General features: G+C 46.0%; 1 protein-coding gene across 1 annotated transcript in view; it reads left to right on the forward strand.

Moving 5' to 3' along the window:
• RAD51AP1 (RAD51 associated protein 1) overlaps nt 1-18,601 on the forward strand; it is a 393,892-nt gene that overhangs the window by 3,658 nt on the left and 371,633 nt on the right. Inside the window, exons 2-3 of the mRNA XM_078673979.1 lie at nt 8,059-8,099; nt 16,207-16,330. Of these exons, the coding sequence (XP_078530105.1) occupies nt 8,059-8,099; nt 16,207-16,330 (165 nt within the window). The remainder of the gene's footprint in view (nt 1-8,058; nt 8,100-16,206; nt 16,331-18,601) is intronic.

The following is an 18,601-nucleotide window of genomic DNA, read 5'->3' on the forward strand; positions in this document are numbered from 1 at the left end:
CACCGCCAGGGGAATACCTTGAATTCCAGGTTGTTCAGTTGATTCAAACGCACCGGATGGGAAACTGATAAATGTGACACTATAATTTAGTAATATCAAGGTTGCTCTGCTTTCCTGATCAAGAATCAGGCAGAAACTGTCTGACAGAGCAAGAAACCCACACGCCTCCTCACCCACGCACACAAAGCCCTACACGACCAAGGCCCGAGCTACCTCAACAGCCGAGTCAACTTCTACGCTCCCAAACGCCACCTCCGATCAGCCAACCACGCCCTCGCCGCCGTCCCCCGCATCCGAAGAGCGACTACAGGAGGAAGGTCCTTCTCCTACCTGGCCGCCAAGACCTGGAACTCCCTCCCGTCCGACCTGCGCCTGACCCAAGACCACCTCTCCTTCAGGAAGAAGCTGAAGACCTGGCTGTTCGAGCAGTAGCGGCACCCCCCCCCCCAGCGCCTTGAGACCCTACGGGTATGTAGCGCGCTTTATAAGTGTCACTGATTGATTGATTGATTGATTGATTGAAATGCTACTTCCAACTCATGGAGAGGTCAGAATCCACCTGGCAAGCGATCAATAAGTAAATTAGTTTCTATGAAAGAGATTTGTCGATTGACTTATTTTTCAAGGATTTTTCAGAAAAATGCAGCAAAGAGAGTTTAGAAGATGCTGAAAAACTTTGAACCTGCTGAAGAATTTTTGAACAGAGGAATACAGCATTTTAGTTTTTTCCCCCCATTGGTAGAGACAGATGACGAGGCAAGGGTGATATTGCTAATGGAGGTCAGGGCAGGGGCTATGATCTTTAGATGTCCATTCATGAAATGGGGAGGAAAGGGTCTCAAGAGGAGTAAGAGTACACAACAGAAGGAGGGAGGCAAGATGGCGGTTGCAGCAGCGATCAAGTGAGTTGGTTACGGATGCTCCTCTGAGACCCCCCCCTGTTTGTTTCCTGAGAAAATGGATACCACAATAGGTTGATCGTGTAATGCTGTGGCAATACCTGCTCTTGTACTTGCCGAGTGCTGCATACATCGGCCGCGGCGGACTGCGGTGTCCCACCTTGAGTCTTCAGCGGAATCTGGGATCACTTCAGTGGAGGCTTCGGCGTTGGAGGCTGGGCGAACTTTCGGCGCGGTCATTAGGGATTACAATGGCCCTGAAGACAGCAAGTAAAGGAGCTAAGACCCACGGAGCTGCAGTGGTAACGCACGGGGTTACGCCTGTAATCTCGGCATCTCCTGCCTCCTCCCCCGCGGAGAAGGGAAACAAACTTGCCTGTCGAGGCGGTGACGCAGGAGCACGCCAAGAAGGTAAGCGGCTCCTCTCCAGGTTCTGTGCAGAGGGGAGGCGGCACCATGCAAAAGCCACAAACGGTACCTGGGATCTTTAAGAAACAATTGAGCAGAGGTAAGAATCCGGCGGATACAGAAACAAGTATACCCCCTGGGGCTGTGGCAATTACTGCACCATGCACCAATGTACCTGCAGATGTATCGGGACGGACACATTCATTATTAACGTTGCCGGGGCCAGTGGTATTGACAACGAACAAAGAAATGGCTTCACAGGGCAGTAGGGATCTGCGGAGTAATGATGGTGAGTTTGTGGGGACTGTTGCTCATCAAACTACCTCTTCCCAGAGAGAGGCACCTTTAGCTGGTAACATAGTTCTTGGTAATATAAAAGAGCTGGGAGAAGTACTCGAGGCACCTGAGACACTTAAACTACCCCGTCCGTTACAAGTAGCAATGACACCTGCTCAACCCCTGGTAGAAGTCCAGATTCTGGAGAATAGGAATCAAAGTATAGACAATCACAATTCTGGATGTGAACACCAGGAGGGGGGGACAAGACTAGCACTCTCAGAACATTGTTTATTCAAATAAAGAATTAATCAAAGATATAGATTCAGGGGGGAAGTTTTATTCAATGTCGGACCCCTCCAACTCTTCTGAGAATGAGTTTAGTGGGGATTGGGCAGATAAGAGCGACACGAGTAATTATCAGCGGGATGACGAGGAGCTGAGCTTGGAGGTATCCATTAATAAGGGAACAGTGCGCAAATTAAGGGACACGACTAACCCATTGTCAAAAGAGATGTCTAGTACAACTGGATCACTAGTGTGGGATTACTCATTTTCCCCTCAAATTGATAAGAATGTAGGTTTGGGCAATAATTCTGGAGAAGCAGCTGGCGCAGATGCCAGGATAGAAAATGAAATTACCCTCAGTACAATATATCAAATAATAATAGCGCATCTGGAAGAGATTAAGGCGGAGGGACTTAGGACCCAGGGTGCTGTTCGCAAATTACAAAACACTGTGCGCCGAGTTGCAAAGGCTTGCACAGAGATATCGACAAGAATTGGGGAAGCTGAGGCAAGGATATCAGCAATGGAAGACGAAATTGTGCAGCAGAAGGCCACAATAGTATCTTTGCAAGTTCAAAGAGCTTACACCAATTGGGAGCTTATTGATTTGGAGAATCATTCCAGAAGAAACAATTTACGTATTTTAGGTATACCAGAGGGACGGGAAGGCAAAGATGTTAGGCGGTTTGTCATTGAATTGTTTTCAGAAGCCTACCCCGAACTCAAGCGCTGGAATCGGGAAGTAGAACTTCAGAGAGCACATAGGTTCCCATTTAATCAGCGAGGCAGAGCAGGGGGACCAAATGAAAAACATAGGGCGATATTGATTTGTTTGAATCATTTTTTGTTGCAGGAATCAATATATGATTTGGCAAGGCCAGACAGGAAGTGAGACGGTAAGGGTTGTGAATTTTTTGTTCGTCCGGATTTCTGCCAGGCCACGGTTCAAAAGAGATGGCATTTGCACCAAATGATTCCACTCATTCAGGCTAAAGGGGCTCAGACCTTTCTTCTCAATCCAGCCAAGCTAAAAATCATATGCAGGGAAAAAACACAAATTTTTGTATCAGAAATAGTAGCAAAGGAATTTGTGAGTACAATGTGAAACAAATTTAGAGTTAATTGTATAAATTTGCTCTTAGGTTGTTAGGGGATCTCTTCTTATGGATGGGTGGTCGTCTTGTTTTTTTTTGGGGGGTTGGGGGCGGGGGGAGTGTTATTAATCCACTACCCATCACAGAGGACTCGGTCCTTATGCCTCATTTGGGAGAGGGAGGGAAGGGGGGGTGGAGCAGCTTTGGGGGGGGGGGCAAGGTTGGAGGTTGGTGGGAGGGGCGGGGGAAGGCACGTTTGGTTTTTGGTATTCATGTGGAATCAAGGGTATGGTACTTATGTTTATGAGAGAGACAATGTTTCCTTTATGTATTATGAAGCATAGCTTAGGTTATGGGCAGGGCAGACAAGGTATGATTAATTTAATCGTATAACAATGACTGGTAGATTATCCATCTGTTCGTGGAATATATGTGGCTTAAACGATAAAAAGAAAAGGGGGATGATGGCTCAAATTTTGCAGGTGATGCGTATTGATTTGCTCTGTGTGCAAGAAACTCATATTGCGTGGAATAATCGAAAGTGGTTGAATAACTTGGGCATGGATATACTCTGCTGTACCAGACAGAGCTCAACTACAAGAAGGGTTGCGATTCTGATGAGATATGGCCTCGATGTTCGTAATCGGGTATAGGAGGACGTCTTGGGGCGTTGGGTCATTGTTGAAATAACTGTTAATGGCTCATCATTGATGATATGCTCTATTTATGGTTCTAATCTGGATGACCCAGAGGTGATGCATTACTTAAGTGTCGAATTAGCGGCATGGCCATCCCCCTTAATCCTTTGTGGGGATTTCAATCTTCATTTAGAGGGCTAATTTGATATTACTAGTGATCGCCCATATATGGGGAAAAAAACAAACGTTTTTAAAGCTACCCAAGGTCTAGTTAAAGAATTTGGGCTGGCCGATGTTTGGTACACTCATAGGAAAAATGTTCCTGGATATACTTTTTACTCGGCTCCCCATAGAAAACATGTGCGCTTTGACTACTTCTTTATTTCAGTTGAAAAAGCAACAAGTGCTAAGGTAGAGATTATACCCAGGATCATTTCAGATCATAATCCGGTCGTATTGGAACTTGACATCAGCTCTAGGGCCCAGCCAGAGGCATGGACCTTTGAATGCAAACTTTTATTAGATCCAGAATACTGTGGGCACATGTGTGATTGGATTACAGATTTTTTTTTAAATAATCGGGGAACCGCTTAAGATCCTATTGTCTGGGATACATTCAAGGCCAGGGTTCGGGGGGAAACATTTAGTTATTCTATAGCTAAACAACTTAACATTTTGGCAGAAATTAAGGATGGGATGAATCAGCTAAGGCTATTAGATATAGAGCTTATGGGGGAAGTAATCCGGCAACTAAATTTGGAAAAAACATTAAAGGCCATTGCAATTTTAAAAGTGAAAATTCATCGGCATTTTGCAACGAAAATTGCCGCGAAACTGGCTATGTATAGGACTCAAATTTATGAAGCGGGGGAAAATTCTGGTAGGATCTTAGCATAAAGACTACAGCAGAAGGAAATAACTAATAGAATCTATAGGATATGGGACCATCTCGATCAGATACAGGATTCCTCAGGCGAAGTCTTGAATGTTTTTCGCAAATATTATAAAATACTTATATACAGAGGATGAAATAGTAGATACAGATGAGAAAATGATGGAATTAAGTTCTGATATTGAAACTAATAAAGTTACACAAGATCAAAACGAGGAATTAGCAGCAGATAAAACTTGGAAAGAAGTAAAAGGAGCAATAATGTCGCTAGCTATAGGAAAAGCGGTAGGTCCGGATGGCATCCCTCTAGAATTTTATAAGACATTTTATCAAGTCCTAAGACCGGAACTTATGACATTGTCCTCGCTGCTCAACGTGGAATTGCACCAGATTCGTGGCGTAAAACTATCATTATTGTTTTTTTTAAAAAGGACAAACCTGAATTGCACCCATCCTCATATAGACCCATCTCATTGATTAATTCTGATTGTAAGATCTTCTCTAAAATCATTGCTCAGCTTCTAGGATCGGTCATTACCCCTCTAGTATCCAATTTTCAGCATCGGTTTATCCCAGGTAGGGATACTGCTGATCATGTGAGACGAGTGATAGCCCTTCTTGATTGGCCTCAGGCAACTGAATCAGTATTGGGGGTGATCCTGTTGGACGCCGAGAAGGCGTTCAACAGGGTCTCCTGGCAATATATGTGGGAGGTTTTGCGAGGGGAAAGGTTTTTGTTCTCAGTTTATACAAGCAGTAAAGACCCTATATATACGCTCGGTAGCCACTATACGTATATCCGGACAAGAGTCTGATTTATTTATTATCAGCATGGGCACATGGCAAGGGTGCCCGTGCTCCCCTCTTTTATTTGCATTATATATTGATTTATTTTTGAATAAATTTAATCAGCACATAGATATTAAACCAGTGAGTTTTCGTAATATTGTGGCTAGTGATATTGTTACCGCAGCACATAGCAGCAGTTGTCCTCGTTTGACCTGCCTCCTGCAGTCTGTGATGTTATCTTGACAGCCAGGTGTCCCTCCACTAAGACGGTATATGCCAGCAGATGTAACAAATATATGGCATGGTGCACAGCAAATGCTGTGGATCCCCTTTCTGCCCCTCTTTCTGAGGCCCTCTTGTTCCTCCTTTCTTTTTCCCAGCAGGGCTCTGCTCTGGGCACTCTTAAGGGCTACCTCTCGGCTACTTCAGCCTTTCTTAGGCTTCCTGATCAGCCTCCTCTTTTCAAGTCCCCTGTTGTAAATCGCTTTCTTAAGGGCATTACTCATCTTTTTCCTCCTGGTCCATTCGTAATGCCTCAGTAGGACTTGAACTTGGTTCTCAAATATCTTTGAGCCGACACATAACTGTCCTCTCAGGCTTCTGACCTTAAAAACTGCCTTTCTGGTGGCCATCACCTATTCACGCAGGGTGAGTGAGCTTCAAGCACTTTCTTCTAAGCCTCCGTTTCTGACTGTTCATCCAGACAAGGTTGTCCTTCGAACTCGTCCTTCCTTCCTAAAGTGGTTATTCCTTTCCATATTGGTGAGACCTTCACTTTGCCCACCTTCTTTCCGCCTCCGCAACTATCCAAAGATGAAGAGAGGCTCCACCGTCTGGATCCAAAGCGTGTGTTTTCCTTTTACTTAGATCATACAAAACAATTCTAGTCGGATGACCAGCTCTTTGTTGGCTATGTGGGTGCAAAAAAAAGTCGGGTCATGCACAAACTGACCATTTCTAGATGGGTCGTTTTGTGCATCAAAGCTTGTTATTCCTTGGCAAAGAAGGAACCTCCAGTGGGGTTACGCGCCCATTCCACCAGGACGATGGCAGCTACCACTTCTTTGGGACGCGGAGTTCCCCTTAATGACATCTGTCAGGCAGCTACATGGGCATCGCTGCACACGTTCACAAGACACTACTGCCTGGACAGCCAAGTCAGGAGAGACTGCTTCCTTGGCCGTTCTGTTCTCCAGGACTTTCTGTTTTGAACTTGGTTCGCAGACCCATCTCTGGGGTTGGTATTGCTGGCGTATCTATTCTAAGGTAAGTAATTAGATTAGTTAGATTCCTTATCGCCCCACCCATCCTCCCCTGTTCTGCGAACTGATTTCTAGGGTTAAGGACTTCCTTTCAGGTCCCTAGTTTTGTACACCAGTGGTCCTTGTCTTGCCTGGCTCAGGCTTCTGGCGTGGAAAGTCGTGTACAGATCTAACTTCAGCGCCCAAGGGCAGTGTCTAAGTAGCTACTGCAACGTCATCCCGGCGACCACGATGTCAACGATGAATGCGGAGCCGACCGACGCCACCTTGCGACGAGTAAGGGTACTGTTGACGAAAAACGTTCTGGGGGTAATTCTGAGGTAAAGAATCTATAACAAATCTGTCTCTTACAGATATATTGTTACCGAAGGTAAGTAACTTGTTTGTTAGCCATATTTACATATCCATGACCAACACTTAAGACCAGCAGTTCTGACTTGGGTGAGAAGGGAGGCGCAGAGAGCATGCACATGACAGCTGAGATGTAACTGTGATAAGTAGGGAGACTGAGGAGGTGAACATCTTGGCCTGTCTTCAAGATCTGTCATTATTTTGCCAAAAACTTAAAATGGTGTTTAAAGAATGACATGGGACCTCCTTGAAACGTATCATATGTTGGTACTTGCTCTGACGTCTCATAATGTGATGTCACTATTTCTGCTACTGTCGAGTCGAGCTGTACCTTAAATTTAAACCATTCTCACACTCCTTCCAGTCCGAAGGCACTATGGGCCAGATGTAGGTAATTCCTATTTACCGACTCCTAAATACCGACTCATACCGAATCGGTATTTAAGAGTCGGTAAATAGGAAGGAGGCAGATGTAGGTAAAAAATTACCGAATCTGTAAGAGTCGGTATTTACCGAATCTGTAAATACCGATTCGGTATTTCACATTGATTCCTATGGGCCTTGAAGCCCATAGGAATCAATGTGAAATACCGATTCGGTATTTACAGATTCGGTAAATACCGAATCCTGCAAGGGTGCAGGGGGTGTCACTTTGACACCCTCTAGAACCCCAAGTACAGGCATTTGTGCCATGTGGCACACAGACATGCCCTAAGGGCATGTCTGTGTGTCACATGGCACAGGTGTGCATGCACAGATGTGCATGCACACCTGAATTTGGTATTTTACCACCCAATAGGATTGGGTGGTAAAATACCGACTCTTAAGGGCCTGTGGCACTCTTAGGAGTGTCACCTACATATGGATGTACAGAATCGGTATATTTACCGATTCGGTAAAATACCGAAGTGGTAAATTTACTGAATCAGTAAATATACCGATTCTGTAAATTGAGACCCACCTACGTCTCAAAAGCCAAATACCGGTCGGTAACGGCCGAAATCGGCCGTTACCGACCGGTATTTGGCGACCTACATCTGGCCCTATATACTGTAGCAGTTCAACGTTTTGTAGAGTACAGCATTTATGAAATTAACACTTGATTGGTTAAATTCTAGATCCCCAAGAAACGCATAGTAAACCATGTTTTTCTACTTGCAGGACTAAGAAACTGATTGATTACTCTGAGTTTGAAAATGATGGTAAGTAGAGGACTCGGTTAATCGTGGAATACACTATAAATTGATTGATCCATTGATAGAGTTCACTTGTTAAATGAATACATAAATGTTCAATTATAGTATTTTCCCCTTTCATTATTTGTGCTTGATTTCATCTTAATAAGCCATCCAGATGAATGTAAATCTATTCAAATACGTGGAATTTCTTCACCATATATCAGGGGCAATACTGTGAAGATCCTACAGGCTACCTCTCATGATAGGTTCTGTATTCCCATAGAATGAGGCATAAGGATGGATCCCTCCTTCTGTTCCCTTGTCCATTTTATGCAGTCTGTATCCCTTTCTTCCTCCCAGTATTTGTTAAAAGAATATTGCTTCATGGATCTTTCTGGAGATTTGCGCCTCTTATGCTTATTTAAAAGAAAAAATCCTGTGGTTTTCCATATTTCTTCCTACTTACTTTCTAACAAGGGTACTATTGTCATGCAGTGCTTGTCCTACTCTTTTTCTACTTGGTATTTAAAAAAAAAAAGTTTTTTCCTTTTAAAGACAGTCAGTACATCAATGATCCACAGTTAAACATGTCTATCACAACGTAACCATTCACATCCTCTTTTTCCCTGAATACCTACAGTATGAAACAAAATTAACACAACAAGTTTGACACTACAGCTCCGGGGTGGACTCCGGATCGGTTTGTGAGCACACCGATGCTTGGGCCAACAAATAAGATTGAAAGGGCTGCCAAATATCGAGGGGATGGGACATAGGAGGCTGCAGCTGGGCGTACAGTTCGGAATTAGTGTTGCAGTACGTCATGCTGTACATCCATCCCTTCAGTGTGGGAGGGCATTTATTTCCCCAATGGATAGCGACCTCCCTCTTAGCCAAAAGCAGTGCAAGGGCGCAAAAATGCCTGGATGATTTGGGGAGCACTTCAAGATAACCTAGTAAGGCCATGAGGGCGGATGGAGGGAGGGGTTGTTCCAGCATTAAAGATAGTACCTTGAACACTTTCCCCCAAAAGAAAGCAACTTTGGTGTAAGTCCATGCCAAGTGTGGGAAATCAGCCTATATCGGGGGCATGTGTGAGGTCTAGTGGAGTCCATAGGGTAGACCGTACTTTGTGTTATGTATACCTGCCGTAGGAATTTGTAATGTAGCAATTTATGCCTGTAATTAAAGGAAACCTTGCGGGTTTGTTCGCAAAAAAACGCCACTGCTCATCCGAAAGGTGGTGACCCAGGTTGCAATTCTGGTGTATGTGGATACCTAGATTAGATACTTGACGAAGTCGTCAAACAACATAAGTGGGAACTCCGAGGAGTGAGTGCATGGGGCCTCATTTAGAGGAAAGACCTCTGATTTACCCCAGTTAATGTGTAAATCCGACAGGGCACCAAAGCAAGTAAATTGACGAAGGATCGGTTCTAAATTGTCATCTGGGTTCCTCACCTAAAGAATGACATCATCAGCATAAAGAGTATGCAACAAAGGGCCAGTATTAAATTGAATGCCCCTGTGGGAGTGTTTATCTAGGAGATGGCGAACAAGCGGGTCCATTGCAATTATAAAGAGTAGTGGAGAGAGGGGGCAGCCCTGTCTGGTCCCTCTGGATAATTTGAAGGGAGGGGAGTGTGTACCATTTAACCAAATTCTATCCATGGGGCGAGTGTATAATAGTGAGATCACTGAAATGAACCTGTGCGGGAGACCGAGCCGCACCAGGGTGGCTCTAAAAAAGGGCTACTCCAGTGAATCAAAAGCCTTTTCGGCATCCAGTAAGATCGCCGTGGCCGGGAGGGAGGGATTGACTCGGTGGAGCGTGGCAAATAGCATACGCATATTCAATGTGGCCGACCGGTGGGGAATAAATCCGGCCTACGTGGGTGATATCATCTTATCCATGATCAGGGAGAGTCTATTAGGAGGCATTTTTGGCAGAATTTTATAATCGAAATTCAACAGTGAGAGTGGCCTGTAGGATTCAGTGTTGCAGGTCTTTACCGGCTTTAGGGAGGAGAGTGACAACCGCTTCACAAAGCTTGGAGGGTTATTCGCCCAGCTCAAAGGCCTCCTGGAACAGATCAATGAGGTGCAGGTTTAATATCTTTTTGAAGACCTTATCAAAGTAACCGGTGAACCCATCTAGGTCCCGTTCCTTTGAGCTATCTATATCCTCGATTGCTTGGGTCACTTCGTCAATCGAGAAGGGTTCAGCCAGGAAGTCTATGTGTACTTGCTCCAGCCAGACCAAGGCTACCTCGTCCAGATAGGCGTTACTGGCAGTCAGGTAAGAAGTAACCCTGGTCCTGTAAAGGTCCTGATAATAAGAAAAAAAACACTGTTGACAGTGCCAGCACAGTCATTGATCTGCTTGTCTTGCGGGCCAAACAGGTTAGTGATATATGAGGGTCCGCGATGGGCATGTATCAGTCTGGCCAGTGTGCGTGCGGGACGTTCACCCTCCTCGTACCGTCTGGCTATGGCAAGCGTCCCCAAAAAATGAGCCTCCCTATCTGCCGCCTCTTAAAACTCTGTCAGCAATGTTGTAAATGTCGAAGGTCGGGACCGGAATGGGGGACTCATGCCTAACGTCCAGGGCGGCTAATTTGGTCTCAATCCCAGGCAGGGTGCGGCGGAGATCCTTCAATATACCAGCATGTTTGGAGATGCATATCCCCCTGATATAAGCTTTAAAGGCCTCCCACAAGGTGGCCTTGGACTCCACCGTGTTCACATTGAGTTCAAAGTATTCCTCCAGGGCGTTGTGTAGCTCTTCCTCAAAGACCATCTTGGAGGGCCAACTCAGGAAACCGCCATTGCCCCAGTCTGTTCCCAGCCCCCGGGATCTGCAGCCCAAGCACCTCTGGAGCGTGGTCTGAGAGAGTGCATGTGAGGTGTGCAATTGAGCTCGACCAGGTAGCAGCACTAGGAGGAAGAAACCAGTAATCCAAACGGAAGACAGATTATTGCTTGACCAGATGAGACATAGGAAACCGACTTGAGACTCTTGGTGGTTGAGGACTGCAGGGAGGCCATTTAGAGCCCCAGGGAGATCGCCATGTGAACAAGGTTTAGAGTGGTCCAGCTCTCGATCTTACATAGGTCATACGTCCCCAGAACGTTCTAACATCGAATAGGTCGATGTGACATAGACCACTGCATCAGGGGCTGTGGGGAGGTGGGAACCTTCTTTTAAATCATTTGGGCATGTCCCAAAATAAAACGTTATTGGACTGGAGTAACTTGGATCATGGCCAGGGTGGTGGGCAGCAGGTTCCGATGGAAGCAAAATGGCATCTCCTGGGGATGAAGGGGGAAATAAACTGGCCCACACACACTAAAACTTGGCTCATGCTGGCTTCAGGAGTGGCTAAAAGAAACAAAGCGAGAATGTGGGGAAGCACTGCTCTCTTTAAGATTAGGTAATGGGAGATCGACCTAGATTGGTGCCAACAGGTGGAGAAAATGGTCGATCAAAGTAGAGGGTGCCTCGCAAAATGGGAGAGGATCTGACCTCGTGGGAGAAATACTGGGGAGAGGATGTAGCCTAACGGCTAGGACGGTCGACCTCAAATCTGGGGAACCGTGTTCGAGTCTCGACAACAAGGCTCAACATCCTGTGATTCAGGGCAAATCACTTAATCTCCCAGTGCCTAACAAAAATATATTTGTCCTTATGCAACACAACTGGTGCTCATGTAAAGTGCTCTGATACCTTCGGGTCAAGTTCCTGCTATATAAAACTCCGGAAAAAAAGGGAGGGGTACAAATACAAGTGGGACTACACTGTTGTCTGTTCACTGCCACCCGAAGTCACAATGCCTCTGTATTATTGTAAAGGTGAACCAGCAACTGTTTAATAAAAATAAGTGCAAAAAAAAAGGAGAAAAAAAGCTAATTTACACTCTTGGATCCAAACAAACTTTTGGCCCTTCTTCAGAAATACCTGCAAGTGCTGTGCAAGATCAGCAAATCCCTTTACTAACATGCCGTGATTTTCTGCCAAGCCTACAAACAATCTCAATTGGTCCTTGTCCGATGGGCATGGTGCCTTCTCGGGTTGCATCCATCAGCTTATGTTTGGGCTTAATTTGTTCATATAAAATAGTGTGGCCAAGGTACTCTTCTGACTAAAAAGTAAACTTACATTTGTTCACCTCAACAGTGACCCCTGCAATAATTAATTGTGCTTTACCTTGTACCCTGCCCACACCAAGATATTGTCTTGGAAAAATCGTACATTACCTACCTCCCCTAGTAATCTTTGCATAATTCTTTGAAATACTGCCGAGGCAGACACCAGTCGAAATGGCATGGGCACAAACTGGAATGTTCCCTCTGGTGTTATGAAAGAAGTAAAAAGCCTCAATGTCTAGTGGTACGCATTGGATAAATCAAATGAAGAATAGATTTTACCCCCTTTCACTCCAGCCAATTGCTCATTTATGTTGGGTACAGGGTGAAGATCTGCCCATAAGTTCTCAATGAGATTGCGTAATTCTGCCTACATCCTAATGCTTCCATTCGATTTTGCAGGCGATTTCTCTGTTTAAAGCACAGTTGAACTATGATTTCTCTTCATCTAAGCAGCAGTAGTTCTGCTCAGATTAGCTCCTCTTCAGAAATACTGTCTGTCCACAATAAAAGTGGGTAGTTAAAACTAGAATATTGTTCAAATGTGACCCTTCCTATTGTACCTAAAGGCTCAGTCTTAATGGTGTGCATTTATATATCATCCATTGCAGAATCCTAGAGGGGTACAGTTTTACTTATCTCATGCAATACAGATAATCCTTGTGTGCTTGACAAATATCGCCTCATTGCCCTTCAGGATGGTGAGAGGAATATGTTCACAGGATGTCTAACAAATGAACTGGAGTAGTTGCTAGTGATTAAAAATGTATTCTGTTTTGAATCTTTTCGTTCGATTTTGGATTACAGAAATGCCAAAGCAAAGTGTTATTGAGTGCACTAACCTTAACATTTATTTCTCACTTCTCGATTAGGCGGGTCACCGCTCTACCCTTTGGTATTGTCTCTGATTATGGAGCTACTGAAAACTTGGGTTTGATGCGATGCCCAGGTAAGGTGCTTTTTCAGGGCCTGGAGGTGGAGAACCGCATAGCTCTCTATGCAGATGATGTCTTCCTGTTTCTTGTGCAGCCATCCCTCATGGACCCGCCTTCTCCTAATGCTTTCTCTATACAAGGAGACATCTGTCCTGTGTGCCAATTGGACTAAGTTTCTCTCTGTACCACTGAAGGGTGACTTGAGTGTAGTGGACTGGGAGGTACGCTTGCCAATCGAAGATTAAGCTTCCGAACCTAGGGTGTATATATTGCCCTGGAGCCTTACCTTGCTTGGAATCTGAACTTGACCTCCTTAGAATTTGAGCTGTCGACAGTCCTTGCCACATGGTCTAAACTCCTGTTGAACATATTTGGCAGTGTGTTATTATTTAAAATGGTTATGCTACAGCGAATTGTGACTGGTTTTGGAAAAAGCAAAATTCCGTTCCTTCCTCTGGAAGAACAAGCCAGAGTGTCATATCGTACCTGTGTAAGATCAACATATGATGGGGGTGTTAGGCATGGCAGAGTTTCGCCTATTCTATTGGGCTTCACAGCTTTTGGATGTGAATGATGGACTGAATGGAGGAGGCATTTTGTCTTGGAATGGCACGAATTGGCCTGGATCAAATAATCAACTTGCTATATGGATGCCTGTTCCCTCGGACTCAACCTCACATTACCAGAGTGGTCCTTGGATCATGGTGCTTAGCCCTGAAATTTATAGGCTAGGAGATTATACTCCCCTTCAAAACCCTCTGATGACCAGGCACATGGCTACACTATACTTCAAATCTTCAGAAAATGGGAGCTCTCTGGGATCTCAAAAGTAGGCGATGTTTGGCATGGTTCCCATTTAAAACCCCTTGCAGAGCTCAACAGCTAATTTTTCCTACACAAATCCCAATTCTACCAATGCTTGCAAATGCGACATGCCCTCCATCTCCAATATACACTCCTGCAATATGCATCAGAAGCATAAATTCTTATGGTCCCCGCCTGTGGGCAAGGGAGGTATCTCCTGGAAATATAGATCCCTGTGGGATTTCGGGAGGTTTTCCTATTGGATCCACAGACACCTGGATAGAGGGCAAAGCCGGTTTTATTGTTTTGTACAGTTTTCGCTGTTGTACAGGTATACGATAGAACGGAAGGGGATTCGCTGCGTCTTCCGTCGCCTCCCGTTCCAGGCCCGCCTCCTTATCTCGCGGTGTCTTCTGGGAGTCGAAGTCCAGGCTTCCGCCGTTGTGGCCCACGAGCCGGGTTCCGATGGAAGACAAAGAAAAAGGGAGACCAATATTACTGGGTTGTCCCCTACTCGGAATTCCACACAAGGAGGGGGTGGTGAGGGAACACTCGTGCTCTTTAAAATCCCGCTATCGTGGAGGTGCAATGTGAGGGGGGGGTGACTCCGGGGATTACCGTGCACGGTTTGGCTCACTGGGGTGTATTCCGCCTCCTCCCGGCCCAACCCAGGAAACGTGACAGTACCTGTCCTAGCCACACTTCCCGAGAAGCGTGGCTGGGCGATCCGCCTTCCCGTGGGCCTCCTGGCTTGTCGCGGGTCTCTCTCTCCTGCTTCTCTGCTCCGTCGCTGTGTCTCGGTCCTTCTCGCTCCGTCGGGTCTCTGCTCCTGCACAGCTCCTCCGCACCTCTCCACTCGCCTTCGTCCTCCTTCTTCGTCTCGTCCTCCGCCGCGCCGTCCTCTCGATATCTCCAGTCCTCTCCTTCCACGCTCGACCTCCGCTCCGCCTTCGCTCTCCAGTCTCCACTCGCCTCCTCCGGGTGTATCACACACCTGTCTGAGTTCCTGGGGGTGTTTTACCTCGTCGAAGGGGGCCAGGCTTGCATCCGGATCAGCCCATTTAAAGAAACAGTCTTCCTCAGTGTCGGTCCCAGGACTGCATATGATGTCCGCAGTCTTCCAGGTATCCGTGTGCTGCGTAAAGAGAGGAGAGACATGAGTAGGTACAAGGGGGGGGGGGGTCCGGGACAGGGACCCCCCCGTTACAATCCCCAATTAATAACTTCCCCCAGAGTCCCTGCAGGATCTGAAAAGCAAATAGAAGCAATGGGTGTGTCCCCTAAATGAGCCAAACTGGAGAGTAGCATGCATGTGTCTGAGAGTACTGTGATTCCCTCAAGACTCATCCACGTCAACTTTCTGCACATGACCTATCTCACATCCTGTTCCTATGGTGGGCTAACAAGCTGGCCGCACTCTTATGTACTCTATGTCAACAAGCAGAGGTCCACTTCTGTCATGTCAGATGGGAAGGCCCTGTTATTCAGACACACTGGTGAAGAGTGTTTGTGGGGATCTCGGTGGTGCTGAGAAAGGATGTAGAACCCTCCCCAAGAATCGGTCTTCTTGGAACTGTGGAGTACCATGCTGGGTTTGTTGGGGGTCACACACTTCTGAACATTGAGGTAATTCTAGGTAAGCGTGACATCACCAGGTGTTGGCGCTTCCTCGCCCTCAGACACCGGCGAGCTGGTGGACAGCAATGTACTGGTGCGGCAAACTAGAGGAGGCAATTTATAAGTCTACTCTGGAGGGCGTCTGAAAAAACACAAAATTGTATAGGGAAAATGGTTGGATCATTATGGCCTAGACTGAATAGGGCTGTGAAATGCCTAAGCCAAAATATTGCACTACTTATCGATGCCAGTTTGGCACTTGTCAATTTGTTGTATAAGAAATAAAAAATTGAATAAAATTTCCTTTTTAAAAAAAATGTATTTTTATTTCCAACTTGAAGTTTTCAGTGAAATATATTCAACTGAAAGACTAATTTGAAGGGTCACTATTTGAGAATAGCTGTTTATTTTTAACTAATAATGTAAAATGCATTGTAACTTACAGACAATAGTCTCTTGTGCTCTCACAGTGCATTTTCTTTGAACTAACTATTGCAGGTTCTGTTTAAGTGCTTTTACTAGCCCTGTTGACATAATACAGTATCGAATAGTACTTTGTCTTTTAAGAAACCTATTCTCTGTAGGATTGGCTTTGACATCAATAGTAGTAATTTCCTTTTCTTCCACAGATGAAGATTTTATGTTTACAACTGCACCTCCAAGCAAAAAACCCAGAACGAATGATTCACAGACAAAGAAAGAGAAAAGAGAAAAACTACCCAAAAATCAACAAAAAGCTGCTGTAACTAATAGGTGAGATAACGTATGGTGCAGGTGACATTTAATCTTATTAGTTAAAGGGATCTCTGAGTATGGATGTTCTCTGTTTGTGGGAAGTGTGTGTGCATGGGTAAAATAATTGAGTACAGGTTCTGTGTACCATACTAACCTAAAGTTAAATATAATTAATCTAAAGGAAGAAATCATAACTTAATTAAGATGAGGAAGTCCCAGATTTCTACAGTGTATCTGTGCAGGGAGGATATGGTGAGGAGGATGAAGTTCAGTGGCTTGTGTGCGTTGGTATCCGGTTCTGTGTATCATACTAACCTAAAGTTAAGTATAATTATTCTAAAGGAAGAACTCATACCTTAATTAAGATGAGGAAGTCCCAGATTTCTACAGTGTATCTGTGCAGGGAGCATATTGTGAGGAGGATGCAGTTCAGTGGCTTGTGTGCGGTGGTATCCGGTAGGTTGGAGGTGGCTTCCTGGGTCAGGCGGTGGTTGAAGGTACGGCGGCAGTGTAAGCAGGAGATCGGGCCCTGGGTGTTGCACAGTTTCGAGAGATGGCAGTTGTTGCTGCGTTCGGGGTTGAGTGCGTGGAGACTGATGGGGTCGTAGTGGCGAGGAGTCAGGAGACCAGGGTTCCTGGCGCTGGTTACGGTTGTTTCGCAGCCGGGCTTACCTTTGATGTGCCTTTGGCGCCCCAGCGGCTCGTCTGCCATTAAGTAGGGGTGGGGGACGGTGTGCAGCTGAGAAGCAGGAAGACGTGGGGGGCGGGGTTACGGAGGCAGTAGCGGCGGGGAACACAGAAAGCAGAAAAAAGGCAAAAACAAAAAAGGCAAAACAGAAAAGGATGACCGACACAGAGCAGACTAGCAGAAGAGCAGGCTCTTCAACTAGACCTCCAGGAATGAGGCTCAAGCAGGAGCCTGTGGGTGGAGGAGGGCCTCGAACCCCTACCTGAAACTCAAGTTGGCGCTGAGGACAGTGCCTTAACGGTGGAGCTGCGCAGGGGGAGAGCAGTGACTCTGACCAGGTTAAGAGGTCCTCTCATAACTGGTACGCAAGCAACCTCAAACCGCTTTCAGCCTGATTTAGCCTCCTCAGTTGAGTGTAGCTTGTTTCAAGTGACACAATGAGCAAGCGACTCACATCTGCTCATACTCTTGGCCACTTAGGGCATTACATCAAACACACTAAAGGTAATAATGAGTCACCAAAGATATTTATATCTAACTGATTCATATGTTTGACAATTAATACATAAGGGCCCATTAGGATGGCGGGCAGATTGCCCCCGCCAGGCTGGCGGGGGCAATCCGCCCGCCATTCTCACATAAATTACCCCCCGCTGGGACCTCGGCGGACGGAAAGACCGTCCGCCGCTATTATGCCCCGGTCGCCTTGCGGCCGGGGCGGGAAAGGTTTAATATGATGGCGGTGTCTATTAGACACCACCAGACATATTACCATGAGCTTAGTTAGATGCATTTCCGTGGTGGCATGCGGTCTTCACTCTGGGGGGCCCCCAGAGTGAAGGAGATGGGGGGCGCACACGGGGGGTACCTGTGGTATCCCCCTGCATTTGCAATAACAATGCAGCAGGCACCGCTGAGAGCACCGCCCGCCACAATGCTAAAAATGCAGGATGCGCCCGCCACAGTGGCGGGCGCATCCTAATATCCCCCACGGGACCCCCGCCCTTATGGCGGGCGGTCCCAATACCCGATAGGATGGCGGGCTATCCTAATGACCCCCATAGTATTTAAAAGTGGGCTTGTATTTAAAGTCATTTTCCTTTTTTTAAAAAAAAGCACTGGGTGGTGTTGTGTGCCAGTGAATTAGGATTGCTAGCCCACACCACCTCCCCCGAGTAGGATTTGGGCAGCTCTGTTTCGCTAGCCAGAGTCAAATGCTACAATGGAGTAATCGGTTCACAGTAATAAGACCATTGCAAACCTATTACTTGTGAAGGTCTCACCCTTCACAGCTAATAACTCACTTTCTTACACGTACCATCTGAAATCTTAAGTTAAAGTTTACATATCAAATAAAACCCTGCACCTCCTTTCTACTCTTCTTCATCCTCCTTCCTCTACCTTCTTCCTCTTCTCCTCTTCCTTCTCCTCTTCTTCCTCTTCTCCCTCTACCTCCTACTCCTCTTTTTCATCCTCCTCCCCTTCTTCATCCCCCTCCTCTTCTTCTTCCTCCTGCTCCACCTCCTTTTCTTCCCCTTCCCCATATTTCACACGCAACTGTGAAATATGGAAAATATTTAATTGTACCTTGTGAAATATGA

This window comes from Lissotriton helveticus, chromosome 1_1, assembly GCF_964261635.1.
Source record: "Lissotriton helveticus chromosome 1_1, aLisHel1.1, whole genome shotgun sequence".
Taxonomy (NCBI): domain Eukaryota; kingdom Metazoa; phylum Chordata; class Amphibia; order Caudata; family Salamandridae; genus Lissotriton; species Lissotriton helveticus.